At 53.4% G+C, this 16,150-nt stretch overlaps 7 protein-coding genes across 7 annotated transcripts; 3 read left to right on the forward strand and 4 right to left on the reverse strand.

Annotated features, from left to right (window-relative positions):
• Nucleotides 1-353: 353 nt before the first annotated feature.
• Nucleotides 354-2,013, reverse strand: PV08_02522 (uncharacterized protein; the record flags this gene model as incomplete). Its single annotated transcript, XM_016376880.1, has 3 exons — nucleotides 354-1,085; nucleotides 1,168-1,418; nucleotides 1,494-2,013. The coding sequence occupies 3 exons, from the start codon at nucleotides 2,011-2,013 to the stop codon at nucleotides 354-356; spliced, it is 1,503 nt and encodes a 500-aa protein (XP_016238450.1).
• Nucleotides 2,014-2,721: 708 nt separating this feature from the next.
• PV08_02523 (uncharacterized protein) lies at nucleotides 2,722-4,459 on the reverse strand (the record flags this gene model as incomplete). The annotated part of the gene is made up of 2 exons (XM_016376881.1): nucleotides 2,722-2,935; nucleotides 3,021-4,459. 2 exons carry the CDS (start codon nucleotides 4,457-4,459, stop codon nucleotides 2,722-2,724), a joined length of 1,653 nt encoding a protein of 550 aa, XP_016238451.1.
• Nucleotides 4,460-5,477: 1,018 nt separating this feature from the next.
• On the forward strand, nucleotides 5,478-7,178 carry PV08_02524 (uncharacterized protein; the record flags this gene model as incomplete). The annotated part of the gene is made up of 4 exons (XM_016376882.1): nucleotides 5,478-5,513; nucleotides 5,594-5,664; nucleotides 5,735-6,078; nucleotides 6,169-7,178. 4 exons carry the CDS (start codon nucleotides 5,478-5,480, stop codon nucleotides 7,176-7,178), a joined length of 1,461 nt encoding a protein of 486 aa, XP_016238452.1.
• Nucleotides 7,179-7,637: 459 nt separating this feature from the next.
• On the reverse strand, nucleotides 7,638-8,089 carry PV08_02525 (uncharacterized protein; the record flags this gene model as incomplete). Its single annotated transcript, XM_016376883.1, has 2 exons — nucleotides 7,638-7,842; nucleotides 7,968-8,089. 2 exons carry the CDS (start codon nucleotides 8,087-8,089, stop codon nucleotides 7,638-7,640), a joined length of 327 nt encoding a protein of 108 aa, XP_016238453.1.
• A 2,087-nt stretch (nucleotides 8,090-10,176) lies between these two features.
• On the forward strand, nucleotides 10,177-11,121 carry PV08_02526 (uncharacterized protein; the record flags this gene model as incomplete). The annotated part of the gene is made up of 1 exon (XM_016376884.1): nucleotides 10,177-11,121. One exon carries the CDS (start codon nucleotides 10,177-10,179, stop codon nucleotides 11,119-11,121), a length of 945 nt encoding a protein of 314 aa, XP_016238454.1.
• Nucleotides 11,122-11,947: 826 nt separating this feature from the next.
• PV08_02527 (uncharacterized protein) lies at nucleotides 11,948-13,192 on the reverse strand (the record flags this gene model as incomplete). Its single annotated transcript, XM_016376885.1, has 5 exons — nucleotides 11,948-12,212; nucleotides 12,355-12,472; nucleotides 12,547-12,576; nucleotides 12,652-13,044; nucleotides 13,123-13,192. 5 exons carry the CDS (start codon nucleotides 13,190-13,192, stop codon nucleotides 11,948-11,950), a joined length of 876 nt encoding a protein of 291 aa, XP_016238455.1.
• A 939-nt stretch (nucleotides 13,193-14,131) lies between these two features.
• Nucleotides 14,132-15,884, forward strand: PV08_02528 (uncharacterized protein; the record flags this gene model as incomplete). Its single annotated transcript, XM_016376886.1, has 3 exons — nucleotides 14,132-15,315; nucleotides 15,369-15,499; nucleotides 15,562-15,884. 3 exons carry the CDS (start codon nucleotides 14,132-14,134, stop codon nucleotides 15,882-15,884), a joined length of 1,638 nt encoding a protein of 545 aa, XP_016238456.1.
• Nucleotides 15,885-16,150: the final 266 nt, after the last annotated feature.

A 16,150-nucleotide genomic window follows, 5' to 3' on the forward strand; every position in this document is an offset into this window, starting at 1 on the left:
GGTCAACATGATCGAGGCCGGAATACCCCCTCTGCAAGAGAGCTTTGGGAGTATTGGAGAGTAACCGAGTTGTTCCCCGCGCACATCCAAAGACAAGGATCGCCCATCCACCGTCATCTTCTCTTTGAGAGACGTACGGTCCTGCAGTCAGAGTTGTTGAAACGTCCCTGTCTTGGGAGCAGGGCCAGAGCCCCATGGGATCGCAACGCCTGGAGGGGCTGGCCCTCTTTGTCCACTGTTCGCATACGGAACAGTCTCCCTGGATTATAGGCGTAGTCTCTTAGGCTTATGCAAGTGCCATCAGTCGAGACTGTCACACTCTCAAAGAAGATAATTGTAGATCTTTGAAAATCCTACCAGATGCCAACCTCGATATTTTGCTCTCTTGCCACCATGTCTGTCGTCACCATGTCGCCGCGAGCATTCCTGGCCCACGTTTCCTCCAGGATGGTACCCACCGCGTTCTCGGACCGAGAATGTTGATTCATCGCAGCGTCGGCCAACGCTCGTCGTATAAAGAATCTGGTCAGGTCGTCGGCGAAGTGTTCGCCGGCAACGAACAGGGGCCAGAGGGTCATCCTCGCATTGAAGGCTGGGTTTAAAGCCGAAGCACTCCTGAAGCTGGTGATGTGCTGCGTCAAACAGTGTGTCAGAGCTGCAATTGCGGTGTCGCCCTCCAGTACGGCGATCTTCTTCTGGTGGAGGAACAGCCGGGTCGCGAGAGCATACGCTTGCCAGATATGGCGCTTCGCCACCGACGACGTTTCCAGCAAACCCGTTGACGGTGACCATTGCATAACTTCGTTTGAACAGTCGACGCCCGCAGATGCCGCCGCAATCAAATCGAGGAGCGAGCGCGGCAAATTGCTGATGGGCTCCACGCCCGATCCGCCCATGCACCACCGATACCAGACGTGGCTGGTCTTGGTCTGGCGCCCGATGACCCATGCGTCAAGGTCAATGGTCGCAATCGCTTCGAGCATGGTGGATGCGTTTTCGCCCACACGTCTGATTGTGAGGCCGGCGTGCTGGCCGAGGCGTACCATTTTGGGGATATGGAATGTCCAGCTGTAACCCAGATGCATCTGCACGTTTCGCTCCGGTTAACAATGAGAGAATGCTCTCTCGTGCCGCCTGGAGAGGTGGGGGAGAGTGAAGTGTACTTACGGAGGTGCAGCATATTAATCCGCCCGCGGCGGTAAGGGATTCTACATCATCGATGGAGAAAGCTTGACGGTAGCGGTTGATCACTTTATCAAACTTGACCAGGCTTCCATGATTGCCGTTCTGGCTGGCTTGAAACGAGAGCACCGCCGCCGTGACTGTCGCGGATCGCTGGCATTTGCGGAGCAAATCGTCCATGAATGGATTGTTGGGCTCGGTCGAGAAATGAAGCCCTCGTTGTCCGTGACTGATGACTATGTGGCCAAGGCGCCGAATCAGTGGCAAACCCTTTCACCCTGCAGCCGCCGTTGGTGCATGTAACCACTCACATTCCTGAAAAGTTCCGAAGTCGTCGGTACTCATGCCCTTCACCGACTTCCAGCCAAGCAAGTTGATGATCTTCACACTCGGTGGCGCCGGACCTGGTAAAGACCCGGATGAGCCACTCGCTTCGGCGCGATAGGGGGCGTTTGAAGCTCTGTTCTCATTGTGGGGTGGTGCGGGAAGAGGAGAAGGGGTCCGTGATTCATGTCGATTAAGAAGGACTGATTCCTCATCTTCTTCCCGAACGCCTTCCAGGTCGGTTACTGTCTGCTCTGTGCAAGCGTCTGGTCTCGTTGAGCCAAGGTTCGACTGTGGCCTGCTTGTTCGCTTTGGCGCAGATTCGAGGACCACGGCGACCCTGTGTTCCGAGCGCGAGGCTGTCGCGTTCCTCCAGATCAGTCGAGGTTGATAGTCACATGCGACGGAGAGCCTTGCGCACCGACCGCAGGTGGGTTTCTCCTCGTCACATTTCCGGCTGACTTTTCGGCAGCGCAAACACCCAGAACGTGATCGCCGGTTCGGCATGTCATTGATAGAGTCGGAGAGAAAGACAGCGCTCGGCAGACGTCAATCGGATAGCATTATTGGAAACAGCGAGGGTTTGAAACAGAGTGAGAGCCGGGGACGTGTGGACTTTGTAGTCTGTGAGGGACGGGCGCGGTCGCACGGGCACCTCCGCTGGAATCACTCTCGGGGTGGAAAGAAGCGCCAGCTAATCGCAGTCTTATCAGGCAAAGATGATCAGTTAGTGCCTCCCCGGCGAGGCGAACCACAAGCGGCGCAAAAGTGTAAGCTCATGTGGCTAGGTTTAATTCGCTGCTAAGGGCTCGACCAGCTGATAGGGAGCGGTCCCGAGCTGTTCGCGTCTTGGACAAACTTCTTTCATCCATCCCGGAACAAGTGGGATGCGTACAGGCGACTTGCATCGAATAGGATAGCAGATTAGCCGAAAAGACGGCATGAATACGCATTGACTGTGGCGCATTGACTGTGGCACATTGACGTGGAGTCCTCTATCCCGTTATGGACTCTTATCATGACGGCAGCTGCCACAGAACACCACTTAGCTTTTGCTATGCTTCCACCGGGGATATAGCCATGTCTGACACAGAGTCAGGGCGAGTCAAAGCGATGAGAAGAGGACACCCAATCTCGTCCGCTCGGCGAACTATTTGGACAATTGCAGCGGCAGAACGGAGCGCAGAGAGCGGAAGGGCAAAAAAGGATTCTGCATTATTGCCTGCCGGAAAATCGATCCAGGACATTTGTGGTGATTTTCTGGGTGAAGAAATCTTTTTTAATAAGCCCGACCACCCATTCCGCGGTGCCAGCGCAGAAAATCTGCCCTTGACCTTTAGCGACGCTCGCCACCATCCCGCTACCGTATTCACGGTCGACCAGATACTCTGGAGGGCCGTCGGGAAACACCACCTTGAATAGGCCTCGCCTAGAGATGCAGCGGTCCGTCAGTAAAATGAGAAGGGTTTGTGGAGGGAGAACATGGCTGGCAATGAGATTTGAACGCGACTTACGCCTCTCTGAGCGGCCCTCCTATCGGCTCTCGACCTCCCCATCGATCCCTTTCGCCATGGACGGCGGGGCACATGGCGACGATTTCCAGATCCAGTGATGCTCCGTCGGTGCCGGTCGGATAGGGTAGTCCTTTGCGGAACGTGTAGTCGACTCCGTCGACTTCGAAGCCGCAGATATTGACCGGGTGCGCGCCAAACATGTCGCCGTAAAAGAGCTCAGTTCCCTCCAGCGCCCAGTGAGCTGGCCGGTATACCTGGAAGCCACCGGATGACCGGGGCGCGGCAACACCGAAGCGAGTGTAAACGCCACCAAACCCCGTCAGGCCGACGGTCTGCGCCGCCGGACGGTTCACTGGCGGGAAGTCCCAGCCTGTGCTGCATCGAGTCGGGTTGGTCTTCGTGGCCGGATCGGCTGTCGGGTCCTTGTAGCAAGTTTGCGTGTGCATGTTCTGGTCGAATCTCACCTGCCAGCAAAAATTACCCCCAAAACGGGCAAAGCAGCCGCCCTGCTCGGTGAAGGAGTCCATATGGTCTCGCATCTCCCATGACCAATATTCGTCGTGGCCAACAGAGACGGCACACTTGTACCCTTCGAGACACCGAGCGTCGGAATGGAGGTCGGACTGCGTGATGTGATGAATCTTGTAGCCTTGATTCTCCGCCCACACCACAAAGGGGCGCTCATACGTCGCCCAACCGGCATCGGCATAGTGTCTGGAGTAGCGGAAGTACCAGGAATATTCGAGGCTGGCATACCTCGGGGTCCAGTTTGGACCGATGATTGCGTCTCCAATTGATTCACGCGGAGCGTTCGTGGGTATTCGCAGCATTCCTCGTGCAATGGGCCGCTGAGTGGAAGATTGTGGACTGGGAATGTCGTTCTGGTATCCGTCTTCGATACCCCGGTAGTGATTCGCTCCGCCCCAGTCGTTGTACGCCAGCATTGTGCTCGTGGCATGGATCAGCAAAAAGTCTGCCTCGGAGGCCTGCTGCTCCCCGGGTTTCACGATGAAAAATCCCTCGCGCTCAAACGGCCTGCCGCGACTTGTCTTGATACGGATGACGACGAGGTAAAATCCTGGTTGCCATGACTCGTCAAGCTGGATAGAGAGTGCCTCAGGCCAGTCGCAACCCACGGCATATGCATCCTTCGGGGTTGCGTGCTGGCGGCCTGGCAGATCATGCTCCAAGTAGACTGTGCGAGGTTCTAAGCCGTCCTTGATGACTTCAATCTCATACGTCGAAGCCGTAGTGTGCGTCTTGAGGGAGACCTTCTCATGCGTACTGTAGGAAAAGCGATCGCAATACAACCATGCCTCCGGTTCGTCGGACATCTGGCCTGGACGTTCGATCAGACCCCCAGGGCGAGACCACGCGTAGTCGGCATTTTGGTCAAGTTGGTTTTCATCGATCCCGTAATCTGGGGGTAATGTCGGCATGGTATGCTTGAGAGCTAGTTGCGAGAATAGCAAAGAAGGGGAAAGACTGCCCGCGGACACACTTGATTATGGGTTCCTCGAACTCTGAACGGGAAACAAAGATTCAAGGGCAAAATGTTCCTTTTTAAATAGGCGTCAGAGAAATGTTGTCGGTCGGGCTTCACTCGTCGCAAACTAGCAAGCATATCAGCGAGCATCGCGTCAAGAAGTCAAGCATAGAGTGCTGTGGAGACTCCGGTCGCATACCCCCAACGCGTGCCAGTGATACAGGCTCAGTCCGATGTCAGATCGAAAGTTTCAACTAGCCCAAAGTTTACTTGAGAGTGCTGCGTGAGTCGACCGAGAGAGGAAATTTTAAAAGGATGAGATATGCGCTAGTCGACGCACTGAGATTCGGGGATGTCATCATATCCACGCCTATGAGTGGCGCTTGACGTTTTTGACATTGCCAGAATCAGCAATTTTTGCAGGACGGGCGCTTCTGAATCTGTCTTTGAGGGAATCCTTTCGTGCCAGTGGATAGTCTTTCAAGGCCAGGCTGAATTTGGCGCTGGCAAGAGGACGGAGACTGATGTGGATACGACTTGCCTCTATGGTCTCCTCGAGCAAAAGGGCCTTGATTTCTCTCTTATCAGGAAGACGGCGTCAAGGCATTCAGGGGTCGGCCATGTGTATATAACATGGTTCTTCCGAAAACCTTCTCAAAGTTCCTGGCCTCTACCTCTTATGCGAAGCAAGGAACGATGGATTGCTGTGGCTCCCTCCGAGTCGAATGCAAAAGCAAAATGGAGAAAATCGTTTGCGAACAAGCCACTCCAGCAGCTGAGCCAGAAGAAGAGGCTGCGACGGTGATGCAGAACCTCGACTGCCAAGTCCCTGGGACTAGAAAACTCACCAGAGGTATTGTCAGATCTATTCCTTTTCTTCTCCGGCATGTCATCTGTTCTTGAACTGGAAGACAACTGACACCTATCATTCTTTTCGGGCAGAAACTCACCACCTATCCGGGTTCGTCCTGATGCCGCAGCCGTCTGCTGATCCCAACGATCCTCTGGTACGAACTACGATCCCCAGGCCTCATTAGGGGCTAGAAGTGCGTGGGTCTGGCACTAACGGTGTGGCTGCTGGTCCCAGAACTGGTCCCGAGGACGCAAATACTGGCATATGTTTGTCATCCTTTTCTGGTGCTTCATCGTCAACGCGGCGTAAGTGCCCAAGGGACCATCCACGTGGTGTTCTTCGAGATTGACTGACCGCGGCCGCTGAGGGTCATAGAATTGCATGGACAGGTACAGCCTGGGCTGTCTGGGTGGTTGACCTCGACACCACCTACGTCGACTTGAATAACGGTCAAGGCCTCCTGGTCTTCATGTGCGCGTTCGGGTGTCTATTTTTCCAGCCCTACGCCCTCAAGTATGGCCGCCGTGTACCGTACATCGTGGCTTCGGCGTTCGTTCTCGTGGGCGTTGGAGTTGGCCTGACCATGACGGACACCGGCCTATTCTTTGCATACATGGTCCTGTCGGGATTTGGCTCAGGCCCAGCGTATTCGACCAACGAGACGTCGATCGTGGACATTATGTTCCTCCATCAACGAGGGACGTGGCTTGGGATATATTGTAAGTTCTTCGATGGTCGCAATTTGTTCGTCAGGGAACACTATTGTAAGGCTGCCTGCTCCCTCTTCTGACCATTCATACTCCGTACAGGTTTGGTCCTCCTCTTAGGTAATTTTCTTCCTCCCGTAGCGGCGGGCTACATTGTCGAAGCGCAGGGTTGGCAATGGTGTTTCAAGTATTTGCTCATCTTCATGGGAGTGGCCACAATATTGCTGGTGTTCGGAGCAGAGGAAACGCTATACGTTCGCGAGGAAGAGGGAGAGACAAGTCCGAGCGAGACGAGCGCACAGCACCATCAGCACCCCCATGACAACGGCATTTCAACTGACCATGCCAACGCCACGTACCTGCAGAGGATGACCCTGTTCCGTCGAGACACGCGAATCAAGCTCTCGTACATGGCCCTGGTTTTCAACCCCTTCCGGCTGATGCTCTTTCCCGCCGTGGTGTGGGCGAGTCTCATGCTCAGCCTGGCGACGTTCATGACTAGCATCGTCGTCACGACGCAGGCCGGCTTCTTCTCGGCTCCGCCCTACAACTTTGGGGCCAATGCCCTCGGCCTCATGTACTTCGCCATCATCATTGGCATGGTTTTTGGAGCCATTCTGGGCGGGCCGTTGAGCGACTGGATCGTCGCTCATCTCGCTCGACGCAACGACGGGGTCATGGAACCCGAATATCGACTCTGGGCGTACCTTCCCGTGCCGTTCACCGCAGCCACGGGGATCCTCTTGTACGGCGTCGGAGCCAGCTACGGGATTCACTGGGTTGTGCCATGCATTGGGCTCGCCTTGATTGGCTTCGCCATGAATGCCGGCGCCCCGATATCGATGGCCTACGCGTTCGATTGCTACAATGAGCTGTCCGGCGAGACGGTCCAGTTGACCAACTTTGTGCGCAATGCGGTCGGTGGAGCCATAACTTTCGTCATCCAGCCCTGGATAAACCAGAACGGCGCTCGAAACACCAGCATCATCATCGCTATACTAGTGTTGGTGCTCAATCTCTCATCGGTCGTCTTTCAAATATGGGGCAAAACGATACGTGCGCTGACCGCCCGTCGCTACAAAAGCTTGGTTGAGAAGGCTGTCTATTTTTGAGGAGAAATCCTCCCTGTGAAGCCCGAGAATATAGTCATATATGACTAGAAACAGTGAATTGATGGTGTTGCAAAAGTTGTAAGGAATGTGAGAGCGTCGGCGTTCCGCCGGAGCCGCTAAGGAGCTACAATAGGCGTGAGTATTTGACTTGTAAAGAAGGCCTCCTGACAGTCCCCGCAACTCAGCCTAGTCCAACACATTCAGTGGGGCTGTCACTTACTTGTAGTAGTTTCGATCTTGATCTCGACCCTTCATCAAAGCTGTCTCACCGATCGTCGGGCAACTACTCTGTTCGTATTCGCACTCGCCACGATCCTTGCATACAGTTGGTCTCAGATCAGACAACTTGAAGAGAATATGAAGGGCGATAATCTCGATCGTCGTTTCTGATTATGAACTACCAGAAAAAGCAATATCACACTAATGTGCTATCCTTCCCGAGCATCTCACGCCGTATCATCACTGACTGGCAGAGAACTTCGTCGGCACCAGAAAGCTGTTCGACATCTTCGCGCTGATGGCCCCATCCTTTTCGCTCTCGATCCTCGCTTTGATCCACTCTGGATCATTGAGGAAGGCGTTCCATTTCTGCTCGCGTTCGGCCAGAGACTCCCATGCCAGCATGTAGGTCAGGTCGTTGGAATCGGGGCCTACCAGCGTCGTCCTGTTTAGGACACATATTAGCTGGTTAGCTCCGGGCGGGCTGTGGTTCCAGAGAAATCAAGAACATTCAGTCTCGCTAGCCTCTCGCTTGGAATGTGGGCGGAGTCGGATGGATCTATAACATACCAGAACCCCAATTGCCTGATCCCGTGTTTCTCCCAGATCTTGAGTGTGTGGTTCTCGAATCTGGCGAGCAGGTTTGGCAAGCGGCCAGGGACCGTGGTATAAATGCGGAGTTCGTAAATCATCCTTTTATGATCGTGAACGCCGTTGAGGGTGGTTTTAGACCCGGTTCACACTGGGAAAGAACCAGCGAAGGTGGGTTTTTAGGATTGATCGAGACTTGTACTTCTGCTCAGCAGTCGTGGCTCCTATCTTCGGTGTGGGCAACTCCGACGGCTTGGTCATGAAATGTAAGCTTGGCGGGGTACTCCAAGGGTTGGAAGAGGGGACGCTCCTCCTCCCCGATCGGTCGGGCCACTCAGGCCAGCTGTTGGCCGGATCCTTAGGGTCCGTGCCTCTTATGAAACTGGAGGGTGGCTGTTATCGATCATCGAGAGCCAACCATTTCGCAAGCAACAATACCGACAGGGAGGCAGGAAGTGTCAAAGGTACATCGTTGGCTGGTATTAGCACACCACTGAGCGAATGCGGCGCTGGTCTGCCAATCGTCAAATGCCTCGCTGGTCTCAGTTGCTGCCTGTGCGGCGACCGTTACGGCGACCACTCTTGAGAGTCAGTTGGCCGCTGGGGTCGAAGAGCCTTTCTTGCTAGAGCTCCCCGGCAGTAATCACACGCTCGCAGTTTCCCGAAACTTTGACCTTCCTCTTGTTAGTGGTTGCAATATAATGGCTGCTTGAGATACGAACCTGCTTCATTGATACCACCACTGACGTCTTCCTGCTCACGCAAAACACTCGTGGGGAATTCCCGTCCTCGGGCGTTGTCACAGGAAACCCGACCATGCGGGTTGCTTTGTCGAGTCCGACTGCACACACCCGTTCTGCAAGGCCGCAGTTGTCGCATTCTACTAGAGCCATCTTTGCCTCCAGATGCGTGGCTGTTGGATCATTCTTGGATGCTGGTGGCGTATCCACTGCTCACGAGATGCTTGTGGGCTATGGTCAGGATCCGCCTGGAAGACGTTATGAGGAGTTGGACTGTTCGCGGCACGTGCTTGACTTGGACACAGCTGGACCGAGTTAAATGATGCGACGAGTACGCCGATCTGAAGAACTCGGAGCCTCTAGACAGACAAAGGTGATCACGTACCTGGAACCATCTCGGCGCGCAGGCACTTCTTGTCCCGACATAGATTTAAATTCAAACTCAGATCTAGACTCTACGCAGTCACTGAGAGCCATTGCCATTGCCATTGATCATTGTCATTGGCAAATGACGCAGCTGGTCTATCTCGGCGTCGAGGTACATCTTGTTGTGATTCGCCCACCATTGTCATTGCCATTGCACTGATTGTTGCGGCCAATGCCTTCGTATCGATTCTAGGGAGCCGAGTTCATCGTGCGATCTCATTTTGATGAGAATTCGAGGAGAAGCATTGCACATTGGTTCAATCCAGAATTGTCCGCTAGTTGCGTGCGTCAAAGGGGAAAAGCGACCAGCTTCTTCGAATGCATCATCAACCAACCTACAGCAAGATTCCTATTGGACACAGCAACATGGTATCTTTGCCTTTGACAAAGAGAAAATCCTCGAGCGTCGAGAATCTCTCCTTCTCATTGGCCTGGGACAACCAACCAACCCTTTGTTCATCCCGCGATGTCTGGACTGATTTGGACCTCCGACAACTCTTTAGAAGTGCGATTTGAAGAGCATCAGCCGAAATGACATTGATGATATGGAGGCAGACGTCATCGCGTCCTGCATTCGAAGTATTCTAAAGTCTGGTTCAATGCGAAGACCGACGCGGAGGAACTTTTAAAACTTCACTAGTGTCAAGAGTGAGCTAGTAGATAAGCACAGACCACTTACCCTCACGTAGAGCGATGGTGACTCATTGCGAGACCATGAACGCTTTTCTCGAGTCCGACCGGAGTTGTGGACCATGCTCAACCAAGTCTGGGGTGGCCAGGGCGAGAAGAGTCTCTTCGATAGGTTTGTAAAGGCATCCCTTCTCCTGCGAAACACAGGGTGATTCTAAGGTTGAAAAGGAGGGCTAGAAAAGTCCGAACCAGTGAGGTTTAGCATTTGACGAGATCCCTCTAATTTAATTTCTCAAGAAGCCAGCATTACAGAAAGCTAGAATCGTTAAGGAGAAAGAAGTTGTGGAAAGATCCAGAAGACGTCTTTGATTGAGAAGAACCGATACGCAACAATGAAGATTGCTATTGCCGGGGCCGGCAGTCTTGGGCGGTACTTTGTCGAAGAAATCGCCAAGTCACCTCACCACGTAGTTATCCTCACACGGGAAGCGAAAGACTACTTCTTACATCTCGAACAGCGAGTCATCCCGGATTATTCGGTCGACCATCTTTCGCCGGTGATAGAAGACTGCGACGCTTTAGTCTCGACTTTGCACGCGCCAGAGGAGGCTCATATATCCGCTCATCTAGCGCTCTTAGAAGCCTGTAAACGATCGACTCAATGTAAGCGCTTCATTCCGTCCGAATGGGCCGTCAACATTGAAGACTTCCCGGATCAGCCAACCTACCTGGGACGAAGGCACAAAGTCGTACGCAACGCTCTACGAGATCAAGACGAAGTTAAATGGACACTGGTGTCCGTCGGCTGGTTCACGGATTATCTCCTACCGGCACAGCAGCAGTACTTTACGAACCTAGGAGACGGGTGGTTAACTGATAACGTGGCAAAAGTCTTTGACTTGTACGGGGACGGCTTGCAGCACATCACACTCACTTCGGCGCGCGATGTTGCTCGTGCCGCCTTGGCGATGGTCGTGAATGCTGGGGCTACAGACGGTACCAGTGACGATTCACATTATGAATGGACCGAGTTCACTCACCTTGCGGGTCAAACTTTGACGTACGTTGAGCTTTACGAGATCTTGAAGCAACGGGATCCGAAGTGGACTATTAGGAAGGTACAGCTTACGGAAGTCTTGGATGCGATTGTTGACCATAAGGACGAGCCTTCCAAGAGCAGGCTTGACTACCTCCGCGTAATGGGTTTCACCAGTTGCAACGCCGTTCCACAGGATCGTTGTCTGAAATGGGATACTGGGATACTTAAAGGCGCGCGTGCCCGGAATGTGGAAGAGTTCCTAGACGAGGCTGAGGCTAACAGAAATGTTAATCCTTGAAAGGTTTGCGAAGTCATCAATAAAACCTGGGACAGCGTAAGTGTTAGAGAGAGTAAATAGGAAATTTGATTTAGAAGTCCTGTTTTTATGGCTTTAACTGACTCATCAAGTGTCGTGAGTACACCATTCGGAGGAGAGATCAAAGGGATATACTCCGTATCAAGAGCGAGACTACTTCTAAGACAAAGATCTATCAAATAAAGTAGCCAGCTTACAACTGAGATGGTGAGGTTGTTGTCATTCCCTGCAATATCTCAATCACAGACTATGCCGGGTGGGCACTGGAGCCGTCCAAGAAGGGGCCACAGAGTACGCGAGATTTCGACTGGCTTGAATAGCAATTGCGATGGGAAAGAATCTCGACTCGTGCAAGTATACGATTCAAGAGTGCCTGCCTCCGGGAGGGTAAGTACATTCGAAGCATGCTCCATCAATGATTTTACTGCCCTCCCGCGCCGGCGACGATCGCTACTTCCGGTTCACTATGCAAACTAAATACTAAGTAGTATAAGTTGTTTCGCCCTGAAGGTAAATCGTCGACCATTGACCGAACTAGATCGAAGCGAGCTATCAATCCTGACAAACGAGCAACACATAGTTAGCACTGGGTTATACGTAGTTACCTCGAGCCGCTTAACTAAACTAACGCTTTAGGGGGTAGGTAGGATCATGCTCTTCTCTTCGTACCGCTCGTCACAGAGACATTCCGTGAATCCTTCGAGGCAGTGGCATGTGACGTGGCATGGACGATGTCGTCTAGACGGAATTTCTATCTATCTTGTTTATTCAGTGCCGGTGGACAAAGATACAGGAACTGCCGAGCAGGCTACAAGTCTGAGCTTAGTCCTGCCTCAGCTTCCTTGACCAGATCCTGGAATCTCCCAGCTTCGGTCATTTCCACACTGTGAAACCCCATCGCGGTGGCAGTGGCGGCCATGACTTCCTCCTCAAGCTCCTTGTAACGACCGTTGACACTGTAGATGGTTTGCGCGTGGCGAGTCGGGTCTGTAACCAGGAGGCCGACAGCCAGGGCCACTTTCGAAGGCGGTTGGACACCGAGGCCCACCTTTTCGAAAGCGGCATGGGGCAGGCTGCAGGGTTCTCATTTAGCCACGGATCGTGTCTCATGGAGACGGCGAGAACACCTCCGATATTGGACTTTGGTTGGTAAATGATGGGGACTTCTTGATGCTTTTTTGATTGGGGCTGGGGGAAGGGGGAGGTAGCACGTACGAGACGATTGGTGTAGCCGTCCAGCTGGGAGCAACCGCATTGACGCGGATGGGAACCTTGGGATAGAGGTGTTCGCGAATGCCTCGAAGAATACCGACAACACCATGTTTCGATACAGCTGCACACAGGGTCAGGGTCTTTGCTTCTCCGGAGCCCCAGAGTCCAGCTCGGTATCAGCATAGAAACACTTACTGTAGTCTGCCTGACCAAAGGGTTGATAGCCTAGTTGCTCGGATCGATCTTGTCAGCCGCTCAAAATTCGACCGGGCCCACAGGAAGACACCTGCAGCATCTTACCTGCGACTGATGTAGTCATGATCACACTCCCTCCAGTCTCTTGTTTTTGCATATAGTGAAGAGCCAGCGCAACAGTGTTGACCACAGCAACCAGATTAATTTCGAGACACAGCCTTGTGGGCTCAATCAAGTCCCCATTATCCTTCGAGGCCAGCTGCAGATAATCGGCCTTTGGGGAAACTCCGGCATTTGCAAAGGCAACGTCGATTTTGCCGTGGTCGTCAACGACTCTGCGGAAGAGGGATGCGAGGTCTGTCCAGGAGGTCACGTCCGTCTTGATGTAGTGTGACCCTGGAAGAGTTCTCGGCGGCGGGTTCAAGTCGGCTTGAATCACGACGGCCCCCTTGGAGCTGAAGAGCTCCGCGGTCGCGAATCCGATTCCTGACGTGCCTCCTGTGGATGGTAGACGACAATGAGCATAGGGGCAACAGGGGGCTAAGCTCAGATACTCCAAAGGACTTTACTTCATACCAGTAATAATGATGACCTTGTTTTCTAAGCCGTGGATCTCGTCTTCAGCGATGTCGAAGAATGCGAACATGGTTGTGACAGGGCCAACAAAAGGTCTTGCGTCAATAAACGAGGAAGTAGGGAGGAAAATGGAGAGAGGGATATGATATTGGTAGACGGACGCAAAGGGCTTTTGAATGTTCACGGGTGTCCATTTCACCATGCCATTGTCCTTGGGAACGGATTTTTATCCCTCTTACCGATTGTGGCAGCCTCTGCTCCAGGACGAGCATCTCGACCGCCAGACTTCTACAGGCGTTCAACGAGGTCAGATCATAACCGAGCCCTGACCGAGGGAAAGAAAGGATGCTCACTGGCATGCCTGTGGAAGGTGTGTACGGTCGGTGGAGGAGGAGCCAGTCGAGAAGGCGGGATTCATTCTTCTTTCGGTTATCTGGTACAGTCATCGTCGGGGTGCAAGCCATGATGTAAACCGGATTCGTGCCGTAAGCGCCGTCGAGCAGTATCGGGACTAGGGTTTTTGGGGACGTATGGAGCTCACCACCTAAATAACTATTGTACAGTATGTTAGCTAGTTTGCTGGGGAGCTTCACCCTAAACTCCACTGGTATCAGCCGCGCTTAGACTTCAATTCAAGGAGTGGAGTCAACCCCCTCGAACTCCGCTGGCAACCACAGGATGCAGCTCCGCGAAAATGAAATGGAGAAACTTTCTTTGATCCCTCGCATGTCTGTCCGATACCCGCGGTGTGGTCACTGAGCTACGTGTACAGATGCGACCCCGCGAAGAATTGATTTCGACCGAGGAACCTCTGTTGTCCTTTCGGGGATACCGCTCCTTCGCGGCATTATATAAGGTTGGAAGTTTGTAGGTATTTGCAGAACGCGACCCTGGCGTTCCTTGGATGTTGCCCTGGGCCATGACATCGCGTGAAGTGTCCCTCTTCTCCTAAGAGCTCCGGTGATTCTTCCTCCAACCACCGCTGCCACTTAATGACAATCAAAGAGTCATGTCGGCCACCAGCAACTCCAGAGGCGATTGTTCCGTCGCATGCGACGCCATCATCGTTGGAGCCGGCCTCAGCGGCATCTCTGCTGTGTACAAATTGCGAAAGCTCAGACTCAACGCCAAAATCTTCGAGGGAGCCCCCGATTTTGGCGGCGTCTGGCACTGGAACCGCTACCCTGGCGCTCGTGTTGATTCGGAGACGCCCTTCTACCAACTGAACATTCCCGAAGTATGGAAAGACTGGACCTGGTCTTGCCGCTATCCTGACCAGAAAGAGTTGCTGTCATATGTTCACCACTGTGACAAGATCCTGGGCTTGAGAAAAGACGTCTACTTCGGAGCTGAGGTGGTTGATGCGCGGTATGCCAGAGATCTGGGCACCTGGACTGTCAAGACGTCGGCTGGCCATGTTGCGACGGCAAAGTATCTCATTCTCGCTACGGGGTTGCTCCACAGGAAGCACACTCCCGCACTCCCCGGCCTCGCCGATTTCAACGGGAAGGTGATTCATTCGAGTGCCTGGCACGAAGACTTCGACGCAGAGGGCCAGAGAGTCGCCGTCATCGGTGCCGGGGCCACAAGCATCCAGATTGTTCAGGAGTTGGCCAAGAAGGCTGACCAGGTAACCATGTTTATGCGAAGGCCGAGCTATTGTCTGCCCATGCGGCAACGAACGATGGATAGGAACGAACAGACAGCCTGGAAGGCCTACTACCCCACGCTGTTTGAAGCGAGTCGAAAGTCTCGGATTGGATTCCCGGTCCAGGCACCGTCGGTTGGCATCTTTGAAGTCAGCCCCGAGCAGCGGGAGGCCTATTTCGAAGAGTTGTGGGAGCGTGGGGCCTTTAATTTTCTTGCTTGCCAGTACCGAGAAGTCATGGTTGACAAAAAGGCCAACCGACTGGTCTATGACTTCTGGGCCAAAAAGACTCGATCTCGTATCGTCAATCCGGCAAAGAGAGATCTCATGGCTCCTCTGGAGCCGCCGTACTGGTTCGGTACCAAGCGCTCCCCACTGGAGAGCGACTACTACGAAATGCTGGACAAGCCGAGCGTCGAAATTGTGAATCTAGAACAATCGCCCATTGTGGCTGTTACAAAGACAGGTGTGCTCTTGAGTGACGGCAGCAAGAGGGAATGCGACACGATCGTGCTGGCGACGGGTTTCGACAGTTTCACTGGCTCGTGAGTGTGCTCGATCATGGCTCCGAGTCCGGACGTTTGGCTGACCTTGAAAGATTGACACATATGGGCTTGAAAAACAAGCACGGAGTGGACCTGAAGGAGGTGTGGAAAGATGGCATATCTACTTATATGGGAGTCTTCTCTCATGGCTTCCCCAATGCCTTCTTCGTCGCCACGGCTCAAGGTAAGTCGATACCTGTTCCTCGACACCCGTCCGTCCAAGGCCCGTCGCTGAATCCGTACCAGCCCCGACCGTCCTTTCCAACGGCCCAACGATCATAGAAACCCAAGTCGACTTGATCGCCGATACAATTGCAAAGTTGGAGGCCGAGCACGCCACGTCCGTTGAGGCGACGAAATCAGCACAAGAGGCATGGTCGATTATGATTGCCAAGATGAACGAGCACACTCTGTTCCCCTTGACGGATTCGTGGTGGACTGGAGGCAACATCCCTGGGAAAGCAACACGTGCTTTAACCTTCATAGGCGGGATTGCTCTCTATGAGCAGATCTGTCAAGAGAAGGTGGCCAATTGGGATGGGTTTGATGTGCTTCATGCTCCCTGCTAAGTGCCTGAGGATCGGTGCCACGTCCAGCACCTTCGGAGGGCAGTCGGATACCACGGTCACGTAGCATGTAGTCAACTTGCCAACGAGTAATTCAAGGACCCTCCTAGTAATGTGCCCCGAACCCTGATTAATGCCGATGGAAAATGATTCTGTTGCTGCTTAGCGAGGAGAGGAAGCGGAACAAACGCGAGCGAGGCAGCGCGATAAGAGGACATTGAGAGGTTCTGCGGAAGTCTCCACCCTTCTCACGTTGCCAGCGAGTCGCT

The sequence above is a fragment of the Exophiala spinifera genome, assembly GCF_000836115.1.
Source record: "Exophiala spinifera strain CBS 89968 unplaced genomic scaffold supercont1.2, whole genome shotgun sequence".
Taxonomy (NCBI): Eukaryota; Fungi; Ascomycota; class Eurotiomycetes; order Chaetothyriales; family Herpotrichiellaceae; genus Exophiala; species Exophiala spinifera.